Genomic DNA, 15051 nt, shown 5'->3' with positions numbered 1-15051 from the left:
TAAGAGTCACTCTCATCTCATCAGTGCATAAAACCTTTGAAAAATCTGTCTTCAGGTCTGTCTTGGCTCAGGCTTGGGGTCTCAACTTATGTGTCTTGTTCAGTGGTGGTCAGGTTCCAGCGTTCCTTACCTTGACCATGTCTCTGAGCTCTGAACAGCTTGTCCTTCTGGGAACTCCGGGGAGGGTGCTGGAAGATGATGGGTTCCTGTAGTTTCACGTTTGATTCTTCTCAAATCTTTGACAGTTAATCTACATCTTTTTTTTGCAACATATTTTTTGCAACCCTGTTGACTATTTATAGCAAAAAATTTGATGGTTCTGTGATCACGCCCCATTATCTTAGCAATTTCAAGAATGCTGCCTCCCTCTGAAAGACTTTTTACAATTTTGTACTTTTCAGAGTCACCTAAATCTCTTTTTTGACCAATTTTGCCTGAGGAAAAGAAGGTGCCTAATAATTATGCACACCTTAATATAGAGTGTTGATCTCCTTAGGACCCACCCTCCCCTGATATGTTTATAAACATATTATTATTATTATTTTTATTATTGCTGCTGCTTATTGAATATAAGTATCCTATAAGCATTCAAGTTTATACATCTTGGAGTTGGAAAATATGCATAAAAATGTTGATATGGTCAAAACTAAAACTTGCCTAATAATTGTGCACACAGTGTAGACCTTGTGTAATTGTGTTCTCTGGACTTCTATTCAAAAGCGAGATTAGTTTATACCTTTCTTTAGCAGTGGTTTGTATTGGCAGGTCATAGAAAATGTTGATCTTCTGGTGTCGTCACACACAGAATGGACTGAAAAGAGAAAATAATACTGTAGCGTACCAAGACATTTTTGACAATCTCTGCTCACGGTGGAAACAGCTTCACAAAGTAAGGGCCTTAAAGCATAGAGGAGTGACTCTGGCTTAGATCAGTGGTGTCCAAACTTTTTGCCATGAGGGCCAAAATAAAAGCACTTGGTAGAAGCGGGATGGGGAAGCACAGTTTTAAAAATGTATCTTTTCTTTTCAATAATAAACTAAATGCGCAAGATTGTATTGAAACAAACAAAATAGACCTTTGTAGAAAATGGATCTGTGAATCATTTAGAGGGTCTTGAACAGATGCGTTTAGGATTTAGCCTGTTCAGCAATAAGAATGGGACATGGGTCACTTGTCCAAAGTTCATTTATATTAAGGGGTCAGTGATAATTAAGAAGAATGCAGAAGCCTGGATAAAAAGTTCAAAATATTTTTTGTTGAGCTTACAGGACAGATTTGCTTTATTCTAAAATTGTGTTGTGACCATAAATGGCCGAACTTTGGATACGTCTCGTTCACATGAACCTGACTGGCCTATATTCTATTCTCTCTCTCTCTTAGCGGTATATAGATATATTGAATCGAAATCAATTGAAGATGGGTGGTAATAGGTGGTGTGCGTCATACGTTGCGCAGCCCGCTGCGCTGCTCTCTGTGTGTTTTGTGCTCAAGAAAGACGGTGGAGGAGAAGCTTATTTTGAAATCCTCGACAGGATATGTGGCTTGTTTTGGCTGAGGTAGAGGTAGAGAGGTCCACCTGCTGCAGCAGAGCGGCTACAGACCTGCTGACTGAATGACCGGAGCTGCGGCGGGACTTCAACTCTGCTCTGCTTCAGAGACGCCGCACGTTTCTGAACGAGACTGTTTTTCCACTGACATGTGTGGAGGACACAGCGGCTGGATTCCTGCGCTGACGTTTTCTTTTTCGAAGAGAAGAAACTGAGCCGAAGGTGCGACAGCGGACACATCTGCTCTGTGGGCAGCGACCCTTCATGTCCACCCCGTCAGGTGATGCAGGCTGGCCTGTAGGGATCTAATTCCACTCGGTCCAGGTGTGGGCGGACAGGGACTTGGCAGGAATTTCGCCAAAATTACGACGGGAATCAAGTACAGTTCACTGTCTCCCGGTACCGGGGGAGACCACCGGCCGCTCGTCATGTCTCGCGCCAAGGAGCGACTGAAAGCCGGGAAGACGAAGGACAGTGTCACTCTGCTGCCGTGCTTTTATTTTGTGGAGGTAATCAATCCATCCATCCATCCATCCATCCATCCATCCATCCATCATCCATCCATCCAGCAGCAATCCATCCAGCAGCAAGCCAGCCAGCAGCCAGCCAGCCAGCCAGCCGCAGCCAGCCAGCCAGCCATCCAGCCATCCATCAGCCAGCCAGCCATCCATCCAGCCAGCCAGCCACCATCCATCAGCAGCATCATCCAGCCACCATCCATCCAGCATCCATCCATCATCCATCCACCATCCAGCCAGCAGCCAGCCAGCAGCCAGCCAGCCATCCATCCAGCACCAGCCAGCCAGCCAGCCAGCCAGCCAGCCAGCAGCCACAGCAGCATCCAGCAGCCCGCCAGCCAGCCAGCCAGCAGCAGCCAGCCAGCCAGCCAGCCAGCCACAGCAGCCAGCCCAGCCAGCCAGCCAGCAGCAGCCAGCCAGCCAGCCAGCCAGCCAGCCAGCCAGGCAGCCAGCAGCCAGCCAGCCAGCCAGCCAGCCAGCCAGCCAGCAGCCAGCCAGCCAGCCAGCCAGCAGCCAGCCAGCCAGCCAGCCAGCCAGCCAGCCAGCAGCCAGCCAGCGCCAGCCAGCCAGCAGACAGCCAGCAGCCAGCCGGCCAGCCATCCAGCAGCCAGCCAGCAGCCAGCCAGCCAGCAGCCAGCCAGCAGCCAGCCAGCCAGACAGCAGCCAGCAGCCAGAAGCCAGCAGCCAGCCAGCCAGCAGCCAGCCAGCCAGCAGCCACAGCCAGCAGCCAGCCACAGCCAGCCAGCCAACAGCAGCCACACCAGCCAGCCAGCCAGCCAGCCAGCCAGCAGAGCCAGCCAGCCAGCCAGAAGCCAGCCAGCAGCAGCAGCCAGCAGCCAGCCAGCCAGCACCAGCAGCCAGCCAGCAGCCAGCCAGCCAGCCAGCCAGCCAGCCAGCAGCCAGCAGCCAGCCAGCAGCAGCCAGCAGCAGCCAGCCAGCCAGCCAGCAGCCAGCCAGCAGCAGCAAGCCAGCCAGCCAGCAGCCAGCCAGCCAGCCAGCCAGCAGCCAGCCAGCCAGCAGCCAGCCAGCCAGCCAGCCAGCCAGCCAGCAGCCAGCCAGCAGCCAGCCAGCCAGCCAGCCAGCAGCCAGCCAGCAAGCCACAGCAGCATCCATTCAGCCATCCATCATCCATCCATCCATCCATCCCATCCTCATACAGCCCATCCATCCATCCAGCCATCCATCCATCCATCCATCCATCCATCATCCATCATCCATCCATCCCATCCATCCATCATCATCCATCCATCAATCCATCCATCCCATATCCATCCATCCATCCATCCATCCATCCATCCTCATCATCCATCCATCCATCCAGCCATCCATCATCCATCCATAATCCATCATCCATCCATCCATCCACCATCCAATCCATCCATCCTCCATCATCCATCCATCCACATCCATCATCCATCCATCCATCATCATCCATCCATCCACCATCCATCCATCATCACATCCATCATCCATCCATCCATCATCCATCCACATCCATCCATCATCCATCATCCATCCAATCATCCATCCATCCATCCATCATCCATCCCTCCATCCATCCATCCATCATCATCCATCATCCATCCATCCATCATCCATCCATCCATCCATCCATCCATCATCCATCCATCCATCCATCCATCCATCATCCATCCATCATCCATCCATCATCATCCATCCATCCATCATCCATCCATCCATCATCCATCATCAATCCATCCATCCATCCCCATCAATCATCCATTCCATCATCCATCATCATCATCCATCCATCCATCCATCCATCATCATCCATCATCCATCCATCCATCCATCCACCATCCATCCATCCCATCCATCCATCATCCATCCATCCATCCATCCATCATCCATCCAGCCATCATCCATCCATCATCCCTCACATCCATCCATGTCCATCATCCATCCATCCACCATCCATCCATCAGCCATCATCACAATCCATCATCATCCATCCATCCATCCATCCATATCCATCATCCATCATCCATCATCCATCCATCATCCATCCATCCATCAGTCCATCCATCAGCCATCCATCCAGCCATCCACCATCCATCCATCCATCCATCATCCAGCCATCCATCCATCAGCATCCATCCATCCAGCCATCCCATCCATCCAGCCACATCATCATCCATCCATCCATCCATCCATCCAGCAGCCATCCATAGCCAGCCATCCATCCATCCATCAGCACAATCCATCCAGCCAGCATCCATCCAGCCAGCCAGCATCCATCAGCCATCCAGCAGCCAGCAGCCAGCCAGCCAGCCAGCCAGCCAGCCAGCAGCCAGCCAGCCAGCAGCCAGCCAGCCAGCCAGCCAGCCAGCCAGCAGCAGACAGCCAGCCAGCCAGCAGCCAGCCAGCAGCCAGCCAGCCAGCCAGCCAGCCAGCAGCCAGCCAGCCAGCCAGCCAGCCAGCAGCCAGCCAGCCAGCAGCCAGCCAGCCAGCCAGCCAGCCAGCCAGCCAGCCAGCAGCCAGCCAGAGCCAGCCAGCAAGCCAGCCAGCAGCAGCCAGCCAGCCAGCCAGCCAGCAAGCCAAGCAAGCCAGCCAGCCAGCCAGCCAGCCAGCCAGCAGCCAGCCAGCCAGCCAGCAGCCAGCACCAGCCCCAGCCAGCCAGCCAGCCAGCAGCAGCCAGCAGCCAGCCAGCCAGCCAGAAGCCAGCCAGCCAGCCAGCCAGCCAGAGCCAGCCAGCCAGCCAGCCAGCAGCCAGCCAGCCAGCAGCCAGCCAGCAGCCAGCCAGCAGCCAGCCAGCCAGCCAGCAGCCAGCAGCAGCAGCCAGCAGCCAGCCAGCCAGCCAGCCAGCCAGCAGCCAGCCAGCCAGCCAGCCAGCCAGCAGCAGCCAGCCAGCCAGCCAGCCAGCCAGCCAGCCAGCCAGCAGCCAGCCAGCCATCCAGCCAGCAGCCAGCCAGCCAGCCAGCAGCCATCCATCCATCCATCCATCCCATCCATCCATCCATCATCCATCATCCATCCATCATCATCCATCATCCATCCATCCATCCATCCATCCATCCATCATCCATCCATCCATCCATCCATCCATCCATCCATCCATCCATCCATCCATCATCCATCCATCCATCCATCCATCCATCCATCCATCCATCCATCCATCCATCCATCCATCAGATGTCAGTCAGGTGGACTGCTGATCTTTTCCATCCCATCCCCCTCTGTAGTTATTCTGATTGTCGCCAGAAGTGACTTGTGCGGGTTGGAAGTTTGATTCTCATTCCTCTCTGCCTGTTTGCTCCTCTTGTTTTGGCTGCCAGTGACTCTGCAGTCGTTTCCAGGATATTGTTATTCATCCAGCATCCAGCAGTTTGGCCCAAAAATTCTGAGGCAAATATTTTGATTGGCATTTAACAGTGAAGAGTTCACACAAAGCATATAAGACAGTCCTAATGCACTTTAGGGCCTGGTTCCATTTAATCATGGTATTGGACATTCATGCTCACAGTTTAGGGTTTAGCCATTTTTCTAGCAAATCACTGACTTTCAGTGTAATTGTTTTTTCCTCTTGGCCTAAAGCCTGCAGTCATGTTGCATTTGGTTCACCGCCTCCAGACTGTTGAGCAGCCCTCCAGCATGCTCACTAGTTCTCTCTTCTGGCTGGAGATTATATGTTTTCCTTGCTGACATCCCAATTTGCAAAATCACACGATGGTTATTGTTGTTGTTAAATAAAACTATGAAATGAAATGCATCATGCTGTAACTATTCTGCTTTATTACATAGCAGTCTTCAGAATGAAAGCAAGCAAAATTAACAAACAGCTGAAAATGTGTTTCCACTCAGAAAATATAGAAATAAACTTTCATTTATTTCTACTAAATTAGAAAATTCATTCACCTATTCAGACTGATCCGAGTCTGAATGGGTGACTTTGGCTCAGTGGAAAGGGTTAGGGTTAGGGTTAGGGTTAGTTGTCCTGCAATAGAAAAGTTGTTCAAGTTTCCTTCTTCCACATGCTGATGTGCCCCTGAGCCAGGCACTTAATACTCATCTGATCATTATTGTGTGAATAAAAATCTGTGTGAATGTGACTCTATTGTGAAATAATTTGATCTGTTGGTATGACTAGTGCTACAAAGAATTCAGTCCATTTACTATTTAACGTCTCATTAGCAGTGGCGCCGCCGGGTCTTAGGAAACTCTGCTCCTGCAAAAATGCTGGCCAACCTGCCAGCCCCTCGGAGAATCTGTTCATTTCATATAAAGGCATACAGAGTTATCTTCTTCAGTCAGTACTATTTCAGTCTATTTTTTGACATTTGACTGACCTGTACCATAAAACTATGTAGAATCTAGTATCAGTGGGAAAAGACATCAGACAACCTTAGTCACTACTAGCATTATCAAAATAATAAATATCTCAATAAATAGACACTAGGAAAATTTATAATTTGAATATACTCATTTACGTCAAATTCATTATAAATTGCATTTGCCAGAATTTTTGCATTCCCTCTGACTGCAGCGCTGCAGTAACAGACACTTAGCCTCGCTGCTGGAACTGAAAGCTTTAAACTCTAACATGTCAAATATATCCGAAAAAAACCCACATTCAACCAGGAGTTGCCCTAGACTTTTTTGTTCTCCATCATTTGACGGACAGCATTAAAAAACCCCAAAATCTCCTATTTTTACCCGTCAAATTATAATCATATTAACATATGCTACTTTGGGGATTTTTAGTTAATATTCACCTAGTTGAACGTGAATCCAGATCCCATCACACATATAGGAGATGAATGCATCTACCTTTTTCTCTGGAGTGACAAAAACCACTGACTGTGGCCCCAATAACTTATAATAAGTGAAATTAAACGACTCCACTTAAATTACCAGCACTTCACCTACTGCGGTCTGAACACACAGCTTCACAAATTCCTCCTGGTCCACATCTGCAGAGAAATCTGCACTGGTTCATCAGTCAGTTGGATCTGTCTGATCCAAAGCGATCAATTGAACTCTGCAAACTTTTTACCCTGTGCGCAGTCCGGGCGTGCGCTTTTACGAGGATCTTTGTGCGCGGTTTCGCTTCTAACAAAAACGGAGACAAACAGTAGGTGAGATACTCTTCTTCCCTGCATTGCAGATTCAATAGTTGCTAAAAGTCTAAAACTAATCAACCTCTATCCATGATGCTAAAATAATCAGGATTATGGAGTTGAAATGCACTTATAACCACTAATTCTGAATTATAGTGAAATTTGCCACATAGTTTAACCTCAAAAACAAAACAAATCTGGAAAATCTGCCTTCCTGGAGTGTGTTATGTTTAATAATATGTTAAATAAAGTCAAAGGGTGGTTGTGACTTACTCAGGTCCGTTGAATAAAATAGACATCCTGTGGTAGGACTTGCCTGGATGTAGATCCATAAGAAAAGTGATTATACAACAAACTTTAGTTTTCTTGCTGCTGTGAGAAGTCCAGTGCAGTTACACTCCACAAACCTGGACTCATAGAAAAATGATCATTTTTTCCTGACACATGTATGTGCAACTTTCTGTTGTTCTCCTTCCTATAAAACACATTGAGATTCTAAAACCACAGGACACCAATACTGTGCAACTGTACTCAAGTCCTTTCTGAATTAGAAGCATATTACTTTGTCATGGTACTGTGGCTTTATAGTATTTTTCTGTTTACTTTCTCCCTGAGGCCTTTATGTCTATTTTCAAGCAACTCTTTCTAGAAGTGTGCCTATAGCTCGCTTAAATGTGGCTGAGAATAGACTGACTGGACTGGAGATGACTGAGGAGTTGTTGACTGAATTGATATGTTCATTCTTTCTGATCTGAATGATAGGGGAGGTTCAGTATAGCTTTGGGTTAACTATCAGAAGTGCAAATTTCTCCGTTTGCGTCCTTCTGTCCACAGCAAAGCTGTGCTTGTATCTCACACACCGCCACACTATGATACCCACTTGCTGGCTGCTAGGCAACATGGCCTTCTGAATGGGGTGTATTTTTATATCTGTGTGCTCAGGGCTATGGATGTTATGAGGAAGAAAACATTCTTACTGCAGCCTGTTTTCTGCTGCATGCTCAATAGAAAACCTTTGGTTCAATTATCATTATGCATTATCTTCAGATCAGTTTTATGTTCTTAACAACAGAAAATTAGACTTTATACTTTCTTTCCAACTAAATTTAGATAACTGTTGTTTCTATGTGTGTCTGTGCTGGGGAATCTACCTGCATAGTGTCTCCTCCCTTGGTAACTTCAGCATGTGAGTTGATTTAGGGCAGTAAATTAGGGCAAGAGCCTCATTGCAATGCAGCACAGTATATTCTGGCAGCAGTGGGAGTATTTTACTGTAAAGAGTATGACATCATAATCTGATGAGCGTTTGATTAGTTATAAATGAATGTGAGGATTATGCTGACTACAAAATAAAAATAAACACCCAGAGGAAATGGTTCAATTTGGAAATGGTTTAGTCCACTTCCATGGAATTGTTATATTTAGTGAAAGCAGGTTGTGAGACTCGATTATCTTTAAAATCTTTTTTTTACTCAATCTGTTCTTCAGGTTCTTCAGTTATCAGATTGGAGCAAAGTGGTATTCTATCCATTCATTCAGCATTTCAGTGTTCAGCATTTCCTGATGATTCGTGGAACTTGTTTAGAAATGTGAACAGTGGACACTGACATTAGCATTGGGGACATCTGTGCTGCTGCTACATGTTTTTAGCATTGAGATACTATTTTAGGCTTGAATAGCTTCACTTACAAGCTAACTCCTTATAGCACAACTTGATGGTGTTTTTTTTAGCTTCCCATCAGATCGTTTCTCTAATCAGAAATGAACCCCCACTAGGCTGTCACTGTTGTTAGCGATTGTCACTTGTACGTCCGATTTAAGGTTGTACCAGAAACAAAATACAAAGAGTCTGGCTCAGGATTTTTGTATGTAAAAAAAAAAGTGATTAATTGTGTAAAAAATTTTATTGTCTTAAAATCTGTATATTCAATTAATAATCAAATTTGACACGTTAAAGTCTGAGCGCTAGTTAAAATTTATTGCAATCGAAGCAGTTCATTGCACACTGATATTTGGTGTACAGTAATACTGCAATAACAATATACTTGCTGTACATTGTGCAGTCCTAGAAAGTTGTATCCTGGACTTTTTTTCTCTTTGTGCTGGTTTTTGGAGCCTCTTTATCTTAGAGTAGTTGCTAGTTTGGCCCGGCAGGAACTAATTTGGATGATTGGAATCAAGAAATGTACTGGTGAGACTTTAGGGCAGATGGAAAATTAAAAAAACTACGCAATCTAAAGAATATTGTCTATCTGAACTGGTTCCCCTGTGTCGGCCTTGGCCAGCAGGTTATCTCAGATCTCCTGGATGATATGTAAACAAGACTCTCTTTCTCACCTCGTTCTCTTCCTGAAGACATCGATGCAACTTTGGAGCAGAGTGCTCCCAAGGACTTGCTCTTAGATAAGACAATCAGAGACTGTTGCCTGAGAAAGCTGGCTGCATGGGGTTCACGGACTTATTGCACACATATCTCAAGGCTAAAGATACACACTCCCTGATTTCACCGCTTTTCGCTGGCCGCATGTCTGAATGTTGCTGTGTGTGCTGCTGGGATTCTCTCCTTCCTGATGTTGTCATTTCATCACCTGTCTGTCTTTTTATTTCATTATGAATTGTGGAGTACCTATTGCTTTAGACCTACATTTAGCTTTATAATTTTAATAATGGAGCGAGACCTAGAGAAATTCATGTTTATAAGTTTAGAAATTATTCTTATTATCCCAGAGCAAGAATCAAACATGGAGAACCAACATTTAACTGTATTCTTTACTAATCTAAAACAAACTTAGATTTTTTTTTCTTTTATTGTGCTTGTGTTGTTCTTGTTTTTCTTCTAATTCATGTAAAGCACTTTGAACTGCCTTGTTGCTGAAAAAGTGCTAGATTAATAAAACGTCTTCTTGAATTCAGCAATCAGATCGCAGTCGCTGGGCTCCGTTCTCCTCCAGTTACATTATGCTTACCTCATGGTTTTTCTAGGAGAATGTTTTGGTTGATTTAACACTTTCAAACATTAAGGAAATAATTAGAGACCAAATGCAGCCACTGGATTTTCAATTTGACCTCAGAAAATATTTCTCTACCATTTAATAGAACTTTAAATATGCACGATTGGTACCATAATCTACCTTCTTCCTCCTCCTTACTTCTTCTCTTCCCTCCAATCTGCTCCATACTTTGGATTAGTTAGTTTCCAAATACTCCAAACTAAGTTATTTAATACATTTGGTCATTTGAATAAAACCAAAGTATTTTATTCAAATTGCTTCTTAGCTTCCATTGATAATGTACATCAAATAATTATAATGTGTACTTTATCTCACTTACTAAACCCGATTGTTTTACTGGGACCTGATCCCAAATGCAGACCAATCACTTTGTCTATTGCAGTGCTAGTGATAAATTTATCTCCGTTTGTTTATTGATTTTCAGTAAAGATAGATTATTACTGAAACAGCTGATATTCATAAGGTTCAGGATGTCTTTCTGATCACTGATGGATTTTAACTGGCCTCTTTGCTTCTGTAACAGTTATGGGCTAAGCAGCTAACTGCGGCTACATAAGCAGCATCAGAAGAGTGGCCTTTAAGGAGCCTGAGGTGTGAAAAAAACAGGAGGCAGTGCTTTTAGTTTTGGTGAATATATATTAAGTGATTTGAATAAAAAACATACATTTACAATAACACAATGAGACACATGAGAATTGACTCAGAATAAATTGATTTCCAAATCATAAAGTCCATAGTCCATTCCTAGCTCGCCATCTTTCGATCCAGATGAGGATCTGATCCGACAGGTGAAAAAAAACCCGACCTAAAAGGTCAGAAAACTCATCAAGTGTTTTATCAGAAACAATTATGCACAAATATAATACAAAGGAAATAATTATTAAATTTAAACATCTAGTTTATGCATACTAAATGCAAATGCAATAATTAGATTCCTAATAATTAAAAAACATTTCAATCAGGTTAAATTAACCATAATTTAAATAAAACAAAACTATCATATTTCAACTAATCAATTTAAAGTGCTAAAGTTAAAGTGCACTTCCAAAATATCAATCAAGAAAAATAAAATAAATTAATTGTCAAATACTCAAGCAGAGTGAGGGAAGGAAAATAAATAAGTAAATATACTGCGCAATATCAACTTAAGTGTAGCTACATTCTATTCTGATCAATTTTATCTTAAACTTCAGTGCCTCGGCATCAATGTAAAGGTGTCAGAACACAAAATTCAGCAACAAGTTACCTTTTAGAAGACAGTGGGCCGTACTGAGCCACAATCAGCACTGACAGAATCCCGGTGACGGTCCAGGTAAACAATGCCAGTGATTCTAATAAAACAACGCTCCAATGAGAAATCGAGCAGAAGTACCACATGAAAAAGTAATACTGTTAACAAATAACAAACTCACCCAGCAATCAAATCAATAGGTTCAAAGATTTTTGGAGGAATTCTTGAGGAAGACGCCAACAGCAAACCACAATCACAGTGGAACAGGTGAGGACCTTTTACTGCGCACTGGAGGCGGAGCTTTAAGTTTGGGTTAGAGTTTGGGCAACACAGGAAGTGGGCCCGCAAAAATAAAAGTCCTTTACTAATTGCGGGTTACACTTCCCATGCCTTTTTCCACTTCCCTTTGTATGTGTTCAATATTTTTCCTTATGTTATTTGACATGGGTAGAGTGCCTTCTCTCGGTCAGGGGGGTGTCCTGCCCCAAGTGGAGGAGTTTAAGTATCTCGGGATCTTGTTCACGAATGGGGGAAGAAGGGAGCGGGAGGTCGACAGGCGGATTGGTGCAGCGTCTGCCGTTAAGCGGGCGCTGTACCGGTCCGTCGTGGTGAAGAGAGAGCTGAGCCAAAAAGCGAAGCTCTCGATTTACTGGTCGATCTACGTTCCCACCCTCATCTATGGTCATGAGCTTTGGGTCATGACCGAAAGAACGAGATCGCGGATACAAGCGGCCGAAATGGGTTTTCTCCGTAGGGTGGCTGGGCTCTCCCTTAGAGATAGGGTGAGAAGCTCAGTCATCCAGGAGGGACTCAGAGTAGAGCCACTGCTCCTTCACATCGAGAGGAGCCAGTTGAGGTGGCTCGGGCATCTGGTCAGGATGCTTCCTGGACGCCTCCCTGGTGAGGTGTTCCGGGCACGTCCCACCGGGAGGAGGCCCCGGGGAAGACCCAGGACACGCTGGAGGGACTATGTCTCTCGGCTGGCCTTGGGATTCCCCCAGAGGAGCTGGAACAAGTGACTGGGGAGAGGGAAGTCTGGGCCTCCCTTCTTAGACTGCTGACCCCATGCCCCGACCCCAGATAAGTGGGAGAAAATGGATGGATGGATGGATGGTTATTTGACATTATTACACGACTTAATTTCTGAACTTGTTTTTTTTTTTTTCTATGTATGGATTATTTGGGTTGTTACCAACAATGTCAATATCACCTTTATCACCAATATTGATAAAGGTGATATAACCCAGAAATTAAGACCCAGAAATAACATCAGGGGTTTCAACACCTATGCTTTATAATAGTGGAGATGAGATGCTGGCGTGTTCATGTTAGTGTGACTGCCTGATTTTAAGGCTTTTCTCTGAGGTTTTGTTCTGATCTCTCTGTGTCGCAGCTCCCCATCCTGGCCTCCTCTGTTGTCAGTCTTTATTTTCTGGAGCTGACTGATATTTTCCAGCCGGTGCATTCTGGGTACACTTGTAATGACCGCAGCTTGTCGTTGCCCTACATCCCGCCCAGACAGGAAGTCTGCCCACTCCCTTTGCTCTTCAGCTTGGCCTTTGCAGCTCCAACAGTCACAGTAAGTTTTATAGAAATCACATTTTGTTAATGAATGAAATTGAATTTGGTCTTATTAATGAACTATCAAAACAGATATACTAGAATTCTTATCTGAGGTCTTAAGCAACACATCAGTCAGGTGAATTTATCACAGTGGAAAAAATACAGGCCATTTATAAATTGTGAGATGAATATCATATTAGCTTGGGTATGTAAGTTAAGTTGCTTTTAGTTCCTAATGTCAGTGTGATTATGTAATTAGCCATTCAGTTACTCATCACTTTCAGTTGTTTATTTAAACTGAAAGTGAAATAAACTTATATATTGTTTATTTCAATCAATCAATAATTTTTCTAATGATTCTCTAGCAGTAATCTTTCCCTTATTTTTATATCCTAAATACCAACAGCTTTTTAATCAGTATTTTTATTTTTCTTCAATGCTGAAATTGAAAACAAATCTGTTATGAAATTCAGAATTAATGAAAACATTAAACTTTAAAAATGAGTGAGAACCTGCCAATGTTGGGAAAATGGTTGATCTAAATGATGGTAGGTTCTGTTCACCAGCAAAGAAAGTGTGATTTTTTTAAAAATTGGTGCATAAAGCAAATATATAGCATACAAACACATTAAATTTCTGTTGCATATAAATGCATATATTGGTTTTCCAGCACTTTATCACAAATAACAATTAATTTGTCAGCAATTTATATTGTCTGCCATCTTTGAAGTTAGTTGTTAAATGATAAGAAAAAAACAGTTCCAAAAATCTATCACGTTCTAAAAAAATACATTTCATCCTAGATTAGCCATTTCTGTTTCCACCTCACTGGAGCTTTTATGTTAAGAACATGATGGGGATTCATGTTCTTGTCTGGAGATGTATCTCTGTCAGATGTTGTACTGGCTGCGTTTCTGTTACAAACATGCACAAATTTTTGTCTATTTCCTGCAAATATCGAAAAACCAAAATTTTGCAATTGTGTTGTTTTTATTAAATAAGAAATATAAATTAAAATCACATGTGAATAAGCTTGTTCATGAGATGAGTCATTAAAAATCATGGCAGCACTGAATGCAAAGAGTTACATGATATATATTCATAATTCAGTTCTGGCTCTAGTCATCATCCATCAGAGGAGTCGTTGCCGTCTCATTCAGGCGTTGGAACGCTAAGTGTGCGGCATTTTGGGAAATTGTCGTCAGTGAATTTAGAGAAGAGCTATGGATTGTTGAGAATAAATAATTCTGTGTTTTCCTTTTATCTCTTTTAGTTAGTTGCTAAGCTAAAGCCAGAGGAAAGGACATGTTAGGAAAAGCCCTCAAAGCTAAGATTACAGAATACTAGGAGCTAGGTAACGCCCTCTTTGGGGCGGAGCTCACAGAGAGGGTAACAAAGGGAATGGGAAACTCTTGTGGGATACCATTTTGACTGTTAGCTCTTAAAGGTAGCAGGTCATAATGGACCAGCTGTATTTTGGTGTTAATAAATGGAATTCATGAATTCAACTCACTGACTCTTCTGTAACCTCATACATCAAGAACTCAGCATGGAGAACGGATAATTCTCCACAGGATTCAACATGTTCAAATGACACAAAACCTTTTGTGAACAGTGTGATGCTGTGAGAGCTCTGGTTTTTTTAGCTGCACATTGTCTGAAAAAAACAAAAACAAGCCATCTTCCTAATACGACTTCCTGATGTCTTCTTCATGGTTTCCGCCAGTAGTAACAGCCAGTTTTCGTTCATGTGACTCGTGTGATGCAAAAAAGTGTTTCCATTGTAGTTCTGCAAAATACACCTATTTCAATATGGCTGAAAACCACCTCATCCTAGTGCAAAAAACTTTTTATTGAAAAAGGTTTTTTTTTTTTTTTACTTGCCGTGTCTCCATTAAGCAAATTTATTTTTGTAATTTCAATTTCTGCAATTTTATGGTTAATGGAAACGCACCTACTGGTAACTACTATTTGTTTGTTAAACTATTTAAGTAGTCATTTATAAAAGTTTTTCAAATGAGTCTGAAGTATTGGTGGATTTCAGCGAATCGTGGGTGGTTGTGAAATACATGAAGATCCATGCATTCCTAAAAACAAAAAAA

At 43.6% G+C, this 15051-nt stretch overlaps 1 protein-coding gene across 1 annotated transcript in view; it reads left to right on the top strand.

Moving 5' to 3' along the window:
* Positions 1 to 1414: 1414 nt before the first annotated feature.
* Positions 1415 to 15051, top strand: part of LOC114146702 (phospholipid phosphatase-related protein type 4-like) — a 37572-nt gene continuing 23935 nt past the window's right edge. Inside the window, exons 1-2 of the mRNA XM_028020991.1 lie at positions 1415 to 2057; positions 12780 to 12965. Coding sequence (XP_027876792.1) covers positions 1977 to 2057; positions 12780 to 12965 — 267 coding nt within the window. The 5' untranslated portion in view covers positions 1415 to 1976. The remainder of the gene's footprint in view (positions 2058 to 12779; positions 12966 to 15051) is intronic.

This window comes from Xiphophorus couchianus, chromosome 6 (assembly GCF_001444195.1).
Source record: "Xiphophorus couchianus chromosome 6, X_couchianus-1.0, whole genome shotgun sequence".
NCBI lineage: Eukaryota > Metazoa > Chordata > Actinopteri > Cyprinodontiformes > Poeciliidae > Xiphophorus > Xiphophorus couchianus.
Note: the sequence above shows the minus strand (reverse complement) of the source record. Positions and strands in the feature narration are given on the sequence as shown.